At 38.1% G+C, this 18,079-nt stretch overlaps 1 protein-coding gene across 1 annotated transcript in view; it reads right to left on the bottom strand.

The window, feature by feature from the left end:
- The window catches only part of LOC126248063 (importin-13), a 206,957-nt gene that overhangs the window by 166,556 nt on the left and 22,322 nt on the right, over positions 1-18,079 (bottom strand). Inside the window, exons 2-5 of the mRNA XM_049948704.1 lie at positions 13,776-13,943; positions 13,521-13,670; positions 12,669-12,741; positions 4,268-4,466 (exon numbers count right to left, since the gene is read on the bottom strand). Coding sequence (XP_049804661.1) covers positions 4,268-4,466; positions 12,669-12,741; positions 13,521-13,670; positions 13,776-13,943 — 590 coding nt within the window. The remainder of the gene's footprint in view (positions 1-4,267; positions 4,467-12,668; positions 12,742-13,520; positions 13,671-13,775; positions 13,944-18,079) is intronic.

Genomic DNA, 18,079 nt, shown 5'->3' with positions numbered 1-18,079 from the left:
AGTGGGAGAATCTACTATTCAAATGTGATTCAACTGACTGCGCACACGCATGAGCCCGCGCATAACTGCTAAAACAAATCGAATGTAAACATTTGCGACTTTACGCTCACTGGAGGCAATTTGTTGTTATGAAGCACTGCATAGTCTTCCTTAAGCCTTTGACACATTTTCAATTGGCAGACGCTTGCATGAGCACTGAGTGTCATTGTTGTATATGGCGCATTTCCTTTGCAATTTAAGTTATTTTTGTTTTTTTTTCTCTTGTTTATGTTTTATTGTTGAAGTATTATTCTGCAGTAATGGGATACAGTAATATCCTTTGTTAGAGTATCAGTTCTTAACAGTCAAAATTACAAAAATTTAACTAAAAACTAAAACAATGAAAAATTCCCGGAATTTTAAAAATATCCCGGGTTTTTCCTGGTTTTCTCCCGGATGAAAAAATTCGCGGGTTTTTCCCGGATCTACCGGTTGTCCCGGTTCATATACACCCTATTAATTCATATCCCACATACTTTGTAAACTAAAGGCTGTTTAAAAAAACCTGTTAGAGCTAAAGCAGCAGCCACAGAGCAGAGTATAGGTTTAGTAACCCTTATCCACAGCCCTTAACATGCATTATGAGCCTTAAATTTACATTCTCCCCACTCCTTCCATTTTCTGTATATCCAAAATGGCTATGTGTTACATGATGCTGTACATTTGCATATTAGTTTTTGTATGTGTCTCCTATGTGATATAAGTATAAACTGCAATCACTCACAGAAAGGGTGTTCAAACAGCTGCAAACAATGGCTACCCTTCTAAGTCCCAAATTTTCTTTATGATGCTCTTTTTGGTTCCATTGGCATATCTTTGAACGAACCTGTTACGGCATAAGGTCAAGTGCCGGCACGCCAGTCGGAACAAGAGAGTAGAGAAGGCTGTGAAGAAGACATTAGCCAATTGCATGCTGACCAAACCTTCTCCAGGACAACGCAACAGCAGCAGCCTCTATGCAAAGAGAACATAAGCCTTCTACAGCAGCGCCAAGACTAGTAATTGGGACAGAAGTGTCAAAGCTGATTTTTTGCTCATACATTCTATGTAGCTCAAACTTAGAATTGTTATACTGAAGAGATTTCTTATTTTGTCTGTCGCCCTTTGCTTGCAACACATCTGTTTAGCACAAAGTTAAGTATTGTTTTTTTTCCTTTTTCTAATGAAACTCATTAATACAATTTGTTTGAATGTTGTCTAGTGATCTGAGAAAGCGAGTTTCCTAATCTACCCATAGCTGACGACTAGGCAAGATTCAACAGAACCAACAGCTTCAGAGTTGGTATTATCATACTTCTCTATCCTCACATCTACATACTGTTTCTCATCCTGCACTAATCAAGAACCACTTGTATGGTTTCACCTTCTTCGCACTGTCATTTTTCTCTGCATTTGTAGGTTCTTCACAATTTGCTCTTTCTTGTACTCAGTAAGCAACGCCATTCTTTACAGCATAAAATAACTAAGTAACATGTTTCTAAGAAACTCAAACTGAGTCCATGCATGACTACAACTTTTCACCATCAAGTCACTGATAAGTCAATATGGTACATGAAACAAAAGTATTCCATAGATCAAGTAATAACTTACTACAAGTTATGTGACAGATTAGGGTCATCCAAAAAGTAATCTCAGTTTTCAAATAGCATGGGAAGTAGTGGGGGAAAACAGTATTACCGAGAGCAGTGGTGCAGTGGTTAGCACACTGGACCCACATTCGGGAGGACGACTGTTCAAACCTGCATCCAGCCATCCTGATTTAGGTTTTCTGTGATTTCCCTAAATCGTTTCACCTAGCGAGGTGGCACAGTGGCTAGCACACTGGACTCGCATTCGGGAGGACGACGGTTCAATCCCACGTCCCGCCATCCTGATTTAGGCTTTCCGTGATTTCCCTACATGCTGGGATGGTTCCTTTGAAAGGGCACAGCCGACTTCCTTCCCCGTCCTTACTTAATCCGATGAGACCAATGACCTCGCTGTCTGGCCTACTCCCGCAAACAATCCAATCCAATCCTTAATTGTTTCAGGCAAATGCCGCGAAGGGTGCCTCTGAAAGGGCACAGCCGATTTACTTCCACATCCTTCCCTAATCCGAGCTTGTGCTCAATCTCTAATGATCTTGTTGATGATGGAACATTAAACACTGATTTCCTCCTCCATGTAGCATAGAGATCAAATGTGATGACAAAAGTGGTTGTCCATTTATAGACAGCAATAAACTGATACATAAAATTGATGAACAAATTGGTGATATTTCAATGGCCGGTAAACTTTTTGCCATTTTCTGAGAATGTTTTGCACGAAATCATGACAAAAAAATTACAGTGCCACTATTCTGAACTTCCTGGGTTAAAAAATTCCTTTCTGAGAACTACAGCACTTAGCAGGTTACAGATACTCTAGACTTTGTTTTTCATTATGATGCGGAAGGAGAAGGTCAACCAAACTAAATCATAACTGGCAACAAGATATGGATTACCAATGCTAACAGTGAGACAAAGAAAAGTGATGTGTTGTCATACCATCTTGCCCAACGAACCAAAGAAAACATGCCAGAAAGCTTATGGCTAGCAGTTTTAGGGGTGTTAAAAGAATCCTGCATGTGGATTTTATGGAACGCAGAAGAACAATCAGTTCTGCAGCTTGCTGTGAGACATAAAGAAAATTAAGACGAGCCATAGCCATTCAAAGTAAGTAAGGTGATATCTTGGCTACCAGTTTTGCGTACTTGCAAAACAATGTTTGGCCACACACTGCTAGGCAAACAGAATAATAGTTTCATCAATTCAAATGGGATGTTTTTCAACACCTGTCTTACAACACTCACTTCTTCACTCACATGCAACTTTGGTTTAGTTGTCAACACTGTGACTCCAATTAAGCAGCTCAAGATGCTGTCTTGCAATGGTTTCACTCTCAGGCAGCAAAATTTTATGCAGAGTGAACTTGTTAACTTATAACGAGATATACCAAAAACTTGATTCTGAATGGTGGCTATGTAAAGAAGTATTACAAAGGTGAAGTTTTAAGAGTTTTGTATAATAAACTTGCTTAAACTATTCCAGTATTTTTTTTATCCATAGCCTCAGACAGTACGGGCTTGAGCAAAATTAAACCCATGTGCTATAATGTGGTGGCATATAGCCTTTTGATGTAACTAAATTGAATACATTAATTTTACATATTTAAATTTTATTATAATAGTTTAACATTGTGAGGAATAAAATAAAAAGAAAAAAAAAGTTGGCATCAGTAGCAATCAAACCTGGATTGATAAATTGCCAGACTGCGCAATTAGACCACTCAGCCACAATGCTGTTATGACAACAGCTTCTCAAAAATTCCTTACACTGTAACTGTAAATCTTAGAGAGCATTAGGCAAACTATTCTAAAAATCTGAACTGGACATCAACCTGCTTCTATTCATATAGTTTTATTTTACCTATAGCCTGAATTCGGTCACCACTGGCCTTAAGGAGGTTACCTTACAGACAGATATCATAACTAACAATTTTAGGAACTAAGTGTGTGTCTATTAGAAATGCAGTAACTAACTACAATTAAAAACATATATGGTAGAAGGCACACATCTTTTAAACACCTACCACCACAGAAAAACCAACATTCAAATTCCTTAATCTATGCACTCTGTATTAACAGCTTCAAATGTTTACAATTTCCTGCATCAATTTTGGTTGTATGACTTTTTACACAAGTTTTTGTTATTTCCAACAACATATTGTATGTTAGGGCAAAATAGTCAATTGAGAGCAACAAATTTTTACCAGATAAATCTTCATGTGTAGTATCCGATGTTCCATACATCATTTGTTGGAATCACAATACTACCCAGTGGAGCTCATAAATTTGTCTCATTTTTATTTTATCCAAATAACAACATAGTTCAGTATGATATCATTGATCCTTACTGGAAAACAGACAATGATGATAAAGAGACAACCCTGCATCATTTAGAGAAAGCGTTGGCCACAAGCACACAAACAAGAAAGCAGAACCCCAAAAAAGAACAGCAGTTTGATAGCTAATATATGGAGCATGCGAAGCAGCAGTACCCCAACCGCTTCCCCCCCCCCCCTCTCTCTCTCTCTCTCTCTCTCACACACACACACACACACACACACACACACACACACACACACACACACACACACACACACAGAGTTGATTATATAACTACAAAAAAGGAAAAAAAATTATATGTACCTTTGTGAACTTTCGGTATAATCATCGCTGGTTGCATTTTGTAACACCATGTTTAATAAATCCAAAGCCAAGCCTTCACATGCGGCAATTGGCATTCCTATTCTCAGCCAAGATACTGCACATGATGCAGCATGCTCTTTTACTTCATTTGCATTTTCAAAACTAGCATCAGAAAGACAGTGTCTTACCACTTCCACCACTGGAACAGATTGGAAACACTTAAAATTGCATCAAGAGGAACACGTTATGAGATTAAAATTGGAAATGAAATGGAAATGTTTGTTTACTTGTGAGATTTACTAGCATTATTAGCACTAAACCTGTTGATACCAACAACAAAAAACTTTATTTAGTTTCTATACAAGAAAAATAAAATGTTCCCATTCCAATAAAAAGTAAAACAAGCAGATTAACTTTAAATGCAAACATTTTAGGTTAGGCCTTATCGTGACTGTAATCGATATTGAATGAAACAACAAGTTTACTGTTACCAGTCCCTGTTTATTTATATCCACAACACATTTCGAAGGTTTAAACCTTCATTGTCAGGTGAACTGACATGTGTTAGTATGACGTGTGTGTTGTAATATGATTTTGGGGTAACTTGTGGCACTCTCTAGTGGAGAAACAAAACACTATTTCAGAACATTGTTTTGGGAGTTTTTTTGACTAAAAACTAAATGTATATCTAGCTTGACCACTGGAGGTATTCTATTTTACTTCTCTTATTTTCAAAACCAAAATCATGTTCTGAAATAATGTTTTGTTCACCACAAGACAGTAACAAAAGTTATCCCAAAATCATTAAACAACACACACGTCATAATAACACATGTAAATCCACCTGGTGGAAGTTTAAACCTTCAAAATGAGTCGTGGATATAAATAAACAGTGACTGGCAACAGTAAACTTTCGTTTCATTGAATAAAACATGCAGTTTGCACCAATGCTAAATTTATTATGAAATCAATATAAATACAAATCTTACACTGATGACTGATGCAATGGGATTCTGAAAGAGCTGGAAGAAAGAATCATGAGTACGATTGCTGATGTTAAAGTTACAATATCACACTGACGATGCACTGCCTGTTGGCTTCAGCCTAAGGATCTTCACCCAATGTTCGTTTTAACGACCCATACCAATGTTGTACTGGTGCCTGCTTTCGTGCGACACGATCAGCCCCAGTTGAACCGCTCTGTCAGGAAGGTAAATATGGAGTTGGATCAGTTGCATAGGGCGACCACTCTGTCAGACATTGGATCGGTTCCTGTAGAGGCTATTGATAGGGGGGATTTCACAAGGCATGGCCTACATCTCAATAGGAAAGGGAAGGGTAAACTGGCAGGGTTGTTAGCGAAATCCATAAAGGGGGACACTAGTATTCATGGATGTACCTCTTTTTTAGACTTAATATCGGTGTCCAATGAGAAGTTCAGGCAGGCAGGTGCTAAGAGGTCTAAAACTCACAAGATTCTCACATCAGGAAAGTAAATACTAATGTTACCATATTTAACCAAAATATTGGTGGATTAAAGAAAAAAGTAGATTCTCACAAAAGTAAAGTAAAAAATAATGTTACAATTTTTCACCAAAATATTCTGGGATTGAAGAATAAAGTAGATGAGCTCCTGATTTATTTAGATGACATTGAATCTAATAATGTAACAGATATACTATGCCTGTCTAAGCATCACATTGTGTCTGATATGGAAAAGGTAAACATCAGTGGTTATAAACTAGCTGCATATATGAGTAGAGAGAATAAGGTGAGAGGAGGAGTTGCCATGTATGTCAAAAGTTATCACTGTGTAAAAAGCTTACATACAAAAAAGTTTTGTCTAGAGCAACATATAGACGCATGTGCCTGTCAACTTAAACTGAAGGAGGGCTCTTTTATAATTGTAACAGTATATGGGTCCCCTTCAGCAAACTTTCATTTATTCCTGGAAAACTTGGATGCCTTGTTGTGCTATCTGTCAGACAGGGGAAAGCAAATTATTATTTGTGGGGACTTCAATGTTGATTCACTGAAAGAGTGTAATACGAAGAATGGCGTGGAAGTCTTGCTTGGTTCTTTCAATCTGACATCTGTCATCAATTTTCCTACTCTGGTAGTAAAGGACAGCAGCACATTGATAGATGACACTTTTATAGACCAAGATATGGGTAAAAACATAAACTCTTGTCCTGTTGAGAATGGCCTTTCTGATCATGGTGCATAGCTATTTACAGTATATAACATAGCTCCATTCAGTAATTCAAAACTACCCTCCAAAGTTGTGCATTCAATTAATGACTCAACAATTAGAAATTTCAGGGAAAATCTTCAGCAGTTATACTGGGATGAGGTGTACAAGGAACCCGATGCTAATTTAAAATATAACTTATTTCATGATACACTTGTAAGAGAATTTGAAAACTGTTTCCCCAAGAAAGTAGTTAAATCTAATTATAAGAAACCATGCAAAAAAACCTTCTTACGAAAGGAATAAAAATATCTTGTAACCACAAAAGGGAACTGTATCTAACAACAAGAAAGAGTAATGACCCAGAAACTGCCAAATAGTGTAAAAACTACTGTGCCACATTAAGAAAGGTTATTAAAAAGTCCAGAAGCATGTGCATCACGTCTGAGATTAATACCTCGGATAACAAAATCAAAACAATTTGGAATATTATTACAAAGGAGACAGGGCAACAAATAGTACAGGACGACGGCATTACCATCAAAGCAAATGGAAACTTGGCAAACAACAAGCCAGAAGTCGAAAACATTTTGAATAATCATTTTTTAAATGTTGTAGAGAAAATAGGATCTAAATGTTCATTAGAAGAAGCAAGGCAGTTAATGGAAGAGGTCTTACCCACACCATTTCCACTCACCTCTCCTTCTGAAATTAGGAAGATAATAAACTCTCTCAATAATAAAAGCTCACATGGAATTGATGGCATTTCCAGCAGGATAATAAAAGCTTGTTCCCAAGAGATTTTTTAGACTATCAGTGTCCAATGAGAAGTTCAGGCAGGCAGGTGCTAAAGAGGACCAAAACTCACAAGATTCTCACATCAGGAAAGTAAATAATAATGTTACCATATTTAACCAAAATATTGGTGGATTAAAGAAAAAAGTAGACTCACACAAAAATCACATATGTAATAGCTCTCTGAAGCAGGGTATTTTCCCATATAGACTGAAGTATGCCACTGTTAAACCACTGCATAAAAACGGGGATATGTCTGATGTCAACAACTACCGTCCAATCTCTCTTCTCACTGCATTATCCAAAATTCTTGGAAAAGTAATGTATTGTATAGTAGCTTCACACTTTTGCAAAAATAAAGTTTTAACAAAACGTCAGTTTGGTTTCCAGAAAGGTTTTTCAATGAAAAATGTTATATATACTTTCACTAATGAAATATTAAATGCTCTGAGTAACCGGAAGTCACGTGTTGGGATTTTTTGTGATCTCTCAAAAGCTTTTGATTGTATAAATCATGGAATACTTCCAGATAAGCTCAAGTGCTGTGGTATGAATGGGACAGCGCTCAAATGGTTTAAATCATACCTAACTGGAAGAGTGCAGAAAGTTGAAATAAGCAGTTCATTAAATATGCAAAAAACTGGTGATTTCTCAAGCTGGGGAACAATCAAGAATGGGGTGCCGCAAGTTTCGGTCTTGGGTCCTCTGCTGTTCTTAATATATATTAATGACTTACCATTCTATATTCACGAAGATGCAAAGCTGGTACTTTTTGCCGATGATACAAGTATAGCTAGCACATGCGACAGACAAGAATTAACTGGGAAAGTTGTAAACAATGTTTTTCAGAAAATCATTAAGTGGTTCTCTGCAAATGGGCTCTCATTAAACTTTGACAAAACAAAGTACATACAGTTCCACACAGTAAATGGAATGACACCATTAATAAATATAGACTTCGATCAGAAATCGGTAGCAAAGGTAGAATATTCAAAATTTCTAGGTGTATGCATTGATGAGGGGTTGAACTGGAAAAAACACACTGAAGATCTGCTGAAACATTTGAGTTCAGCTACTTATGCTAATAGGGTAACTGCAAATTTTGGCGATATACATCTCAGTAAATTAGCTTACCATGCCTATTTTCATTCTCTGCTTTCGTGTGGCATCATATTCTGGGGTAACTCACCATTGAGTAAAAGAGTGTTCATTGCACAAAAGCGTGTAATCAGAATAATTGCTGGAGCTCATCCATGATCATCCTGCAGACACTTATTTAAAGAGCTAGAGGTCTTCATCACTGTAGCCTCATACTATATATATTCACTTATGAAATTTGTTATAAATAATCTGAACGAATTCAAAAGTACATGGCTAAAACACTAGGAGAAAGGATGATCTTCACTACACAAGGTTAAATCTAACTTTGGCTCAGAAGGGGGTAAATTATGCTGTCACAAAAGTCTTTGGTCACTCCCCTAATAGCATCAAAAGTCTGACAGATAGCCATATAGCATTTAAAAGGAAATTAAAAGAATTTCTTAATGGCAAACTCATTCTACTCATTAGACAAATTTTTGGATATAGTAAGTGTGTAATTTTCACAACCCCCACGAAAAAAAATAAAAAAAATTTAATTAAAAAAAAATTAAGTGTCATGTAATATTTTGTGTAATGTAATATCTTGTATTGACACCTTTTATTAACCTGACACATTCCACATCATTACGAAGTGTCGTATTCATGATCTATGGAACAAGTACTGATCTGATCTAATCTAACAGTTTCCTGAGGTTTTTCCAACACAAGTGGCCAGCATTGTCATACATTCACCCTCCATTGCTAGTAGTGAAATGGAGTCAAGCCCATGGCCGGAGGTCATATGTACTTTTCACCCCAACATCTGAGGTCTTTTCCCTGCTCATTACCACTGTAGTTCTCCCCTTAATACTTGCAACAGTTGATCACTGCAGCACAGGAATCCACGACCCATTAACACTGAGGCTTTCTGTAGTAACCACAACCAACAGCGGGAATGCCTTGGGCAGCGGATCGGAGCCGCCAGGCAGGGAAGCCGCCGGCGGTGGAGCATGCACCACCGGGTAAACACAGGACGAGTCGGACGACAGACCAACGACAACTGACAACAACCGACCACGACCGACTATGAGCGACACAACAAGGAAGAGATAAACAACAGAGGCTTGTGGAAACCACAACACCAAACACCAAACGTAAATCCACTCAGAACCAGAGCCAGGCAATTGTCAACAACGAGCAACGACCAGAACGCAGTACCACCGAGACAGAAACGAAATCCAGAGCGAGTACCAGACTGGCTGGACTTGGGCAGAGCATGTCCCTATATACGAAACCGGAGGGAGCGGCTATTGGCCGCTGTCTGCACGTGGCTTAGCGGTGGCGCCCTCGCTGCGCGAGAGCCGCTGCCCTGAATAGCCACCGCGGAGGCAAAGCCCTCTATGGGCTGACCACGTCCATTTGTTCTGCCGCGTGTTTGACTTCCGTGGCGGAAGGTACTAGACTTTCCTCTTTAAAATGAATTTCTATGACTTTTCCTGAACAAGGGGACATGATAGCTCTTCTTCACAGCAAGAACCTAACTGCAGCTAATTCTATTATGTGGTCTGTCTCGCACAATGCATGCTCCGCCATGGAGAATTCTCCACCTGTCCCAGCTTGCAGTACCATTTATGGACAGTAATGGGTTGTCCAGTCATTCTAACACAGACTTTTCCCAAATGTACACAGCAAACAGTACATCTCCGACATTGTAAGTGCTCCCTTCTGTCCTTTGCCAAGCTGAGACACTCCTTGACCTTCTTGGTCAGTTTGTAAATAATCCTTACACAGTGTTTGCGCCTTATACAGACAGTTCGGTTGATCACCCTGAAAACATATGGCAGAAAGGCTGTATCAGAATTTTTTCTTCTAATGTGTCAATTCACTGAGTGATAAGCTTCGTGACATTTCTTGTGCAACTGGCAGAGTATCAATTCCTCCTCAGCACACAGTCCAGGTGTTACATCTCACATCTGAGGTCCTGTGACTCAAATATTCATCTTGCATGCCGTGCAAGCACATTAATCATACCTCATCTGATGAAGATGTAAGCACAGGCTTCCACAGGCATTCTCACAATCAATAAAATTCTTCAGGGTATGTGATGAGTGAGTCAGCAAAACCCCCTTGCATCAGTGGCTGATATGTCAGAGAATTTTACAGATTGGCAATGCAGCCACATATTCTGAAGAATATTTCTGACTTCTGGTGAAGAGTTCAAGTTCCATTGGTTGACAATACTGTTTGCATTCCAGTCATGATTTTTCACTATCAAATGAATTTAGTGTCTGAACTAATCTGTTTTATATGCTACACTGTTTAACAAGGATTCCGACAGTAGGTTTAATTCGCTCATTACTGGTGACCAGATGCACTTGAATCTTCTCTGACTCAGACTGTATACTTGCGTAAATACCCGGTGGTTATAATTAAACTTTCCCTATTTAACATGTTTTAACACGGAAACTAATTCCAGTACAATGACCAAACTTGGTAGCATTAATGTCAAGGACATGGGGAAGAGAAATCATGCAGAATCAACCCAATTGAAACACTTTTAATGTGCTACTAAAGTACATCATACCATTACATAGTGGTACAAGAGGGGTTCAATATGGCACACATCAGTGTCCTGAAGAGACTGAAAGCACAGGGTTGCTTTCTGCACAGCAGAACAAAGCATGTCCATAGGTAGGCTGGCTTCCTCTCTTGGTAATGCTGCACTTTAGATCAGCACATGTGAATGTCCCCTTGGTAAACCCTGTCCTTCAGGTAGCCCCACAGCCAGAAATCAAAGGGAGTGAGATCAGGTGAATGAACCAGCCAAGCATTTGGAAACGATCGGCTGATAATTCGATCGTTTCCAAATGTGTTTCAGAGAAGCATGTGAACTTCACGAGCGATGTGCAGTGGGCCCCATCTTACATAAAAACTGTTTAGTTCAATGCATCTCTCTCCTGCAGGACGGGTATGACATGCTGGCAAAACGTATCGCAGTAATGCTGGCCAGTCACACTGCACGTCTTTGGTCCTTGAGTGCTAACCTGTTCAAAAAGAATAGGCCAATGATTAATACAGCCATGAAGCCACACCATATGGTGACACATTCACCATACAGAGGAACTTCATGCACAATGACTGGAGGTGAAGATCCCCACACTCGGCAATTCTGTATGTTAACCTCATCCATCAGAGAAAAATGAGCTTTGTCTGTCCATAGGATGGTTCAGAGCCAGCCCTCGTCAACTTCAATCCTTGAGAGAAAGCGGAGAGCAAAGTCAACACCATGTCGTGCGTACTGTGGTGCAAGCTGCTGTACGATATGGATCTTGTACAGGTACCATTTGAAAATGGTTCGAAGCACATTCCTTACAGTGGACCACAGAATGTTCAACAGTCGTAACACAGCATGTACACTACCTGATGATCATGAATTGCGCACAGAATTGTCTGCCATAGAATCAGTGATTTCACCAACCACCTGCGGTGCAATCGGTTGTTGGCCTCTTCCTGGAGTGACCCCCAATTCTCCAGTTGATTCAAACATCTTCATCATGCTCCGCACAGCAGGTGGAGAAAGAGGACCCTTCCATAATTCTTTCAGCCAGCGATATTTTCGAAGTGCAGCTGCAGCATTACTGTTGTTTTGATAATAGAGCTTCACCAATAATGCCCTACTCCTTTTGTCCAAGCTCATGTTGACACATCAACAAGTGCACTGCAACTGGTCAGGGGTGTGAGACTATGAATCACGATGACTGACCACGGCACCTGGTAGTCGTAGTTGGAGCAGGATGATGGTGCTGTGATGCATAGAAATCATCCACCCCATACTCTGGACATTAATGCTACAAAATTTGGTACTCGAACGGTAATTAGTTTCCATGTTACTATGCGTTAAATTTTGGAAAGTTTAATTATAACCACCCGGTACTATGAACAACAAAATTTACAAACTATCGGAGGAGTCATGAAAAAACTGATATAATTCCCCAAAATATTTTCTCACATGATACAGGTGGAATATAACTACAACAGTATAAATTGATAAAAGAAATGAATGAGTCAGTCCCACACATTCTAAGTACAATAAAACTATACATAAATTTACCCACTTTACAGTAAGCTACAAGAATACTCAAGTTCTGTCCAGTAATCATGTGCAAACACTGGTGGTGACACACACACAGAGGCTAATCTATTCAACAACATATTCCTTAAAAAAGAGGGCAAGGTAATTATGACTTATCTATGGAGAGTGTGCCCTGATATGTGGCTACTATTTCACAGCAAAGATAATACCTGAACAAAATACTGATAGCCAAATGAACAAACCTCTATGAACACTATCACGAAGACATGCCAGTACAGCTCCTTTCTGTTGGGCACCAATACGAGAATTATTCAGCTGCAAAAGAGCACAACAAAATTCAGTTTCTCTGTATACAAAGACAAAATATGTATTATAAAGTGATCTCATACCTCACCAAGAAAACTTAATTAATGGTATTCATCTGAAATGTTACACTCTCCTCCTTAAACCTAGTTCCCAAATTATAACTTTAAAATTGCAGTGTTGAGGTGAGCTCTTATTATTTAACTTTTTTTTAAGAATCTAAATGAGAAAGGTAGCTGCACCTGAGACAAAAGTGATTATTAAATTCCACGAAAAATTACTCAGTAGCAAGATCACACCATTACAAATTTTCCTATTCCAATGTTAAACGTATATTCAAAACATTAAGGAGCATTTTAAATATTCTTAATACATTTTGTTGCTGTGAATGAATGTAAATGCCATGTTATTAATAACTGGAATGATCAATATGCTGACTCTATCACAATTCAGGATTCATTTTACTCCCATGTTCGTGAAGTTGCATAATCAGTGTATACAAGTGTTAATGAGTATTACTGTTTTACTTATCAGCTAATAACATCACATCTGTTTTACTACATGCATCCATTTATTGATTTAAGTAATTAGCGCCTACCACACTCTCCCTCTAAATGGAACGAATAAAGTAAGAACTGATCCAGTACTCATAGGTACCAAAAATCTAGAGCAATATAGAAACAAAATGAAACACAGGTAGTATATACAATGTAAAATGCAAGATATTTATCCAGTGCATCATGCAAAAATAATCGTGAAATCCACATAATTAAATATTTCTGCTGACGTACTTCATCTGGTAGCATGGTAAGAATTTCCATTAGAATCCAAGCTGTTCGTTCGGCTGGGACAGTTGTGGAAGGTGTCAGAAATGTCTGTATAAGTTCATTGATGGGATTGGGCCAATGCTCAGGCGTAACATTAATAATGTAAGCAGACAGCTGTAACAAGTAATTACATTAATGAATTTCTATAACACTGTACTTATATAAAGATGCTGCATAAATGTAAAGAAACACTAGTAACACAATATTTTTAACACTTACAGCTGCACAAAGCTTACTGAGAACTATTTTTGGACCACTGCAATGAGACGCAATGGAACCTAAAATCTGGTTCCTCAGAGGAGTATACTGATCAATAGGAATTTCATGCCACCACTTCACTATCTTCGAATGCAATGTAATAGCACCAAAAAACTGCACTTCCGTTAGCTGTAAAATGAAAATTAAATGTCTTAAAAAACAACAATCACAAGTTTTTGAAAGCAAAGGCAAAGTGAAAAAGTTAGTCATTTATTCTGAAAATATTTCTAAAGAACTAAATTACTTTGTATATTATTCATCACCTAATATAATGGATAGAGTAAGTGTAATGTTTATGAAATACACATTTCTGGGTGTAGCTTGTACAAAATGTATTCTTCTTGTGCTTCACGCACAACTTTCAGTAATAACAAAAGATAGTGGTGAAATACACAGGACATGGCAGCTCATTTAATATGAGTAATTTCCACTGTATTTTTTTTCTTCATAATAAGGAACTTGTCCTCCCATGAACCATGGACCCAGCTGCTAGTGGGGTGGCTTGCGTGCCTCAGCGATACAAATCTTCATACCGTAGGTGCAATCACAACGGAGGGGTATCTGTTGAGAAACCAGACAAACATGTAGTACCTGAAGGGGAGCAGCGGCATTTTCAGTAGTTGCAGGAGCAATGTGGGTGACTGACTGATCTGGCCTCAAAACATAACCAAACTGGCCTTGCTGTGGTAGTACTGTAAACAGCTCAAAGAAAATGGAAACTACAGCTGTAATCTTTTCCCTAAGAGCATGCAGCTCCACTCTACGAGTTAATGATGATGGCATCCTGTTGGGTAAAATATCTCGAAGGTAAAATTGTCACCCATTCGGATTTCCGGGTGGGGACTACTCAGAAGGACGTCACCATCAGGAGGAGCAGGTACATTAGAAAATTTAAAAAGGGAAATGGATAGGTTGAAGTTAGATATAGGGGGAATTAACGAAGTTTGGTAGCAGGGGGAACAGGATTTCTCGTCACGTGAGTACAGAGTTATAAATACAAAATCAAAGAGGGGCAATGCAGAAGTAGTTCTAATAATGAATAAGATAACAGGAATGTGAGTAAGATTCAATGAACAGCATAGAGAACCTATCATCGTAGTCAAGACATACACTACACCCACACCCACCATAGTAGTACTGGTTAATATGCCAATTAGCTCCACAGATGATGATGAGACTGAAGAAATGTATGATAAGATAAAAGAAATTATTGAGATACTTAAGGATACAGGGTACTTATAAATGGTGGAAAAATCAAAATTCTTTATGGCTTTATTAAATTCAAGTCTTTCCTGATTACATTGATATATACATTATAGGGTTTCAAATGAAAAATGACCTATATATACCAAATTTTAAAGTTACGGTCATGTATGACACCACGCCCCCTTTACTTCTGTTACAGAAACCAGTATTATTTCGAAAAGAACTGAACTATCTGTTTCCAGTGATTATACATATGATACTTTGTATATGTTGGTACCAATGCAGGTTTCTAGTATCTGTAAACGATTATCTTTGCTAGTATTTACTTTTGTTTTGCTGAAGCAGTTTGTTCACGTGTTGCTGAATGTTTGTTGCTCAAAACCTACATATATTTGTGGAATAACATATCCTTTAGTGTGCAATAAATATGAACCATGCCATGCATCAAGAAATTAAATAAAATGAAATTCTGTGGTAACCAGTTCACAAACAAAGCAAGCCACACTGTTGAGAGTAACCTAGGTATCAGTTCTTCAGGGAACATACTCCCACATGGCGATTCAAATTTTTGTGTTAACAATGACACTGTTTTTAGTGGATTAGTAGTTGTTGATGTGGGCACCTTATCTTCTTTGATAAAGGAAGTGGCAAAATGTAAACAATGTGATGGTGTAGGAAACAAAGTAGCAGGAAGGGTTTGGCATCAAAATTGGTTGTTCTGTGTAGATCCTGCAATAAATCTACCTCGAAAATGACTTTGAACATTGTGCATAACTCATATGATGTGAATTTGAAGTTAGTGGATGCAATCTGTGCAATAGGAAAAGGAAAAAAGGCTGCTCAAACATTTTGTGGTTTGATGGATCTTCCTCCTCCTACCAGTAGATTCAGAAAGTACATAAAAATACTTTTAGGTGCCTTGACAGTTGTGTCTAAAGCATCTATGAAACGTGCAGTAGAAGAAACTGTAAATAAACCAGGGACATTGCTGTTGCACTTGATGGGACATAGCAACATCGAGGACATCGTTGCTTGAATGGTGTTATAAGTGCTACTTCTCTGGAGAATGGAAAAGTTGTTGATGTTGAGTGCTTATCTAAGTACTGCCACACCTGCCATGGTAATACTGAAGGACATACTGGACATCAGTGTTCAAAGAATTATAATGGTTACAGTGGAGGTATGAAGTGTGATGGAGCTCTAAAACTATTTCACAGAGGTCGGTGGCCGTTTATAACATTAGATATACAAAGTACCTAGGCGATGGGGACTCTAAAGCCTTCAATAAAATTAATGGGTTCAATGTTTATGGTGATACCTTGGTCACAAAACTTGAGTGTTGTGGACATGTGCAAAAGAGGATGGGTGCTAGATTGAGGAAGCTTCATTCGCAGTTTCCGGCAAGTTGTGTTTTTCATAATTCAGGTACAAATATTTCCTAAAGTTTATAAAGCATTGCTCTATTTTTTTTCTGTAACTTGCAATAGTCCATACTATTGCAGAATCAACTAAATTATAGAAAAAATAACATTTTGTAAGGGAAAAAATTATAAAAATTAAGATGAAAGACGTGATATTTTTTATCCTTGTAATATACATAATAGGCAGAATTAAATAAGTCTAGTGCCTCGGCCATCATGTAATGCATATCTGGTAAAAATTTGGTGCCCTTCAAATTTATAACATTGGATTAAATGGTACCTCAATTTGAGGAAGCATTACGGAAAAAAAATTGCATCAATTTCTTTGTAATTTTTTTTAATAAGCCTAAACAGGTTCAAAAATATTCAAAACACTTCTAATTTGTTTAGAAAGTGTGCTGCAATACCTGATATCAACAAGAAATCTGTAAAACATATACATTATAAACAGTACCTGAAAGAAATAGGTGTTGATTTGTACATAATATTGAGCTGGAAAAGCACCTTGTATCCTTAATGAAGATAAAAGTTTAATAGTTGTAGGGGACAGGAATTTGATGCTAGGAAACAGAAGGGGGAAAAAAGTAGGCAAACAAGGACTGGGGGAAAGGAATGAAAGAGGAAGTCACCTGGCAGAACTTTGCACAGAGCACAATTTAATCATGGCTAATACTTCATTTAAGAATCGTGAAAGAAGGACCTGTAGCAGAGCTGGAGACACCAGAAGGGTTCAGATTGATTATAAAACAGTAAGACAGAGATTTTTGAACTAGATTTTAAACTGTAAGGCATTTCCAGGGGCAGATGTGAACTCTGACCACAATTTATTGGTTATGAACTGTAGCTTAAAACTGAATAAATTGCAAAAAGGTGGGAAATTAAGGAACTGGGACATGGATAAGTTGAAAGAGCCAGAGGTTGTTGAAAGTTTTAGAGGGAGCATTAGGCAGTGATTGACTACAACAGGGGAAAGGATTTTACAGTACAAGAAGAATGGGTAGCTTTGAGAAATGGAATACTGAAGGCAGTAAAGGAGCAAATAGGTAAAAAGACAATGCCTAAGAGAAATGCTTAGATCACACAGTAGATACTGAATTAACTGATGAAAGGATAAAATATCTGACAGGAAAATGGCTAAGCAGGATGGACTAGAGGACAAATGTAAGGATTTAGAAGCATATTTCACTAGGGGAAAGATAGATACCACCTACAGGAAAACGAAAGTAGCCTTTGGGAAAAAAGAGAAGCAGCTGTACGCGTATCACGAGCCCAGATGGAAAACCAGTATACACAGGCAAGGGAAATTTGAAATGTGGAAAGGTCTCTACATGAGAAAACTTGAAAGCAATATTACAGAAAGGGAAGAAGATGCAGATGAAGATGAAATGGGAGGTATGATACAGCAAGAACAATTTGACCGAACAGCACTGAAAGATCCAAGTTGAAACAAGGCCCCAGAAGCAGACAACATTCTGTCAGAGACTGATAGCCTTGGGAGAGCCACCCATGACAAAACTCTTCCATCTGGTATGTGAGATACACCAGACAAGCAAAATACTTCAGACTTCAAGAAGAATGTAATAATTCCATTTCCAAAGAAAGAGGGTGCTGACAGTTGTAAATATTATTGAATTATCA

This window comes from Schistocerca nitens, chromosome 3 (genome assembly GCF_023898315.1).
Source record: "Schistocerca nitens isolate TAMUIC-IGC-003100 chromosome 3, iqSchNite1.1, whole genome shotgun sequence".
In the NCBI taxonomy this organism is placed as follows: domain Eukaryota; kingdom Metazoa; phylum Arthropoda; class Insecta; order Orthoptera; family Acrididae; genus Schistocerca; species Schistocerca nitens.
Note: the sequence above shows the minus strand (reverse complement) of the source record. Positions and strands in the feature narration are given on the sequence as shown.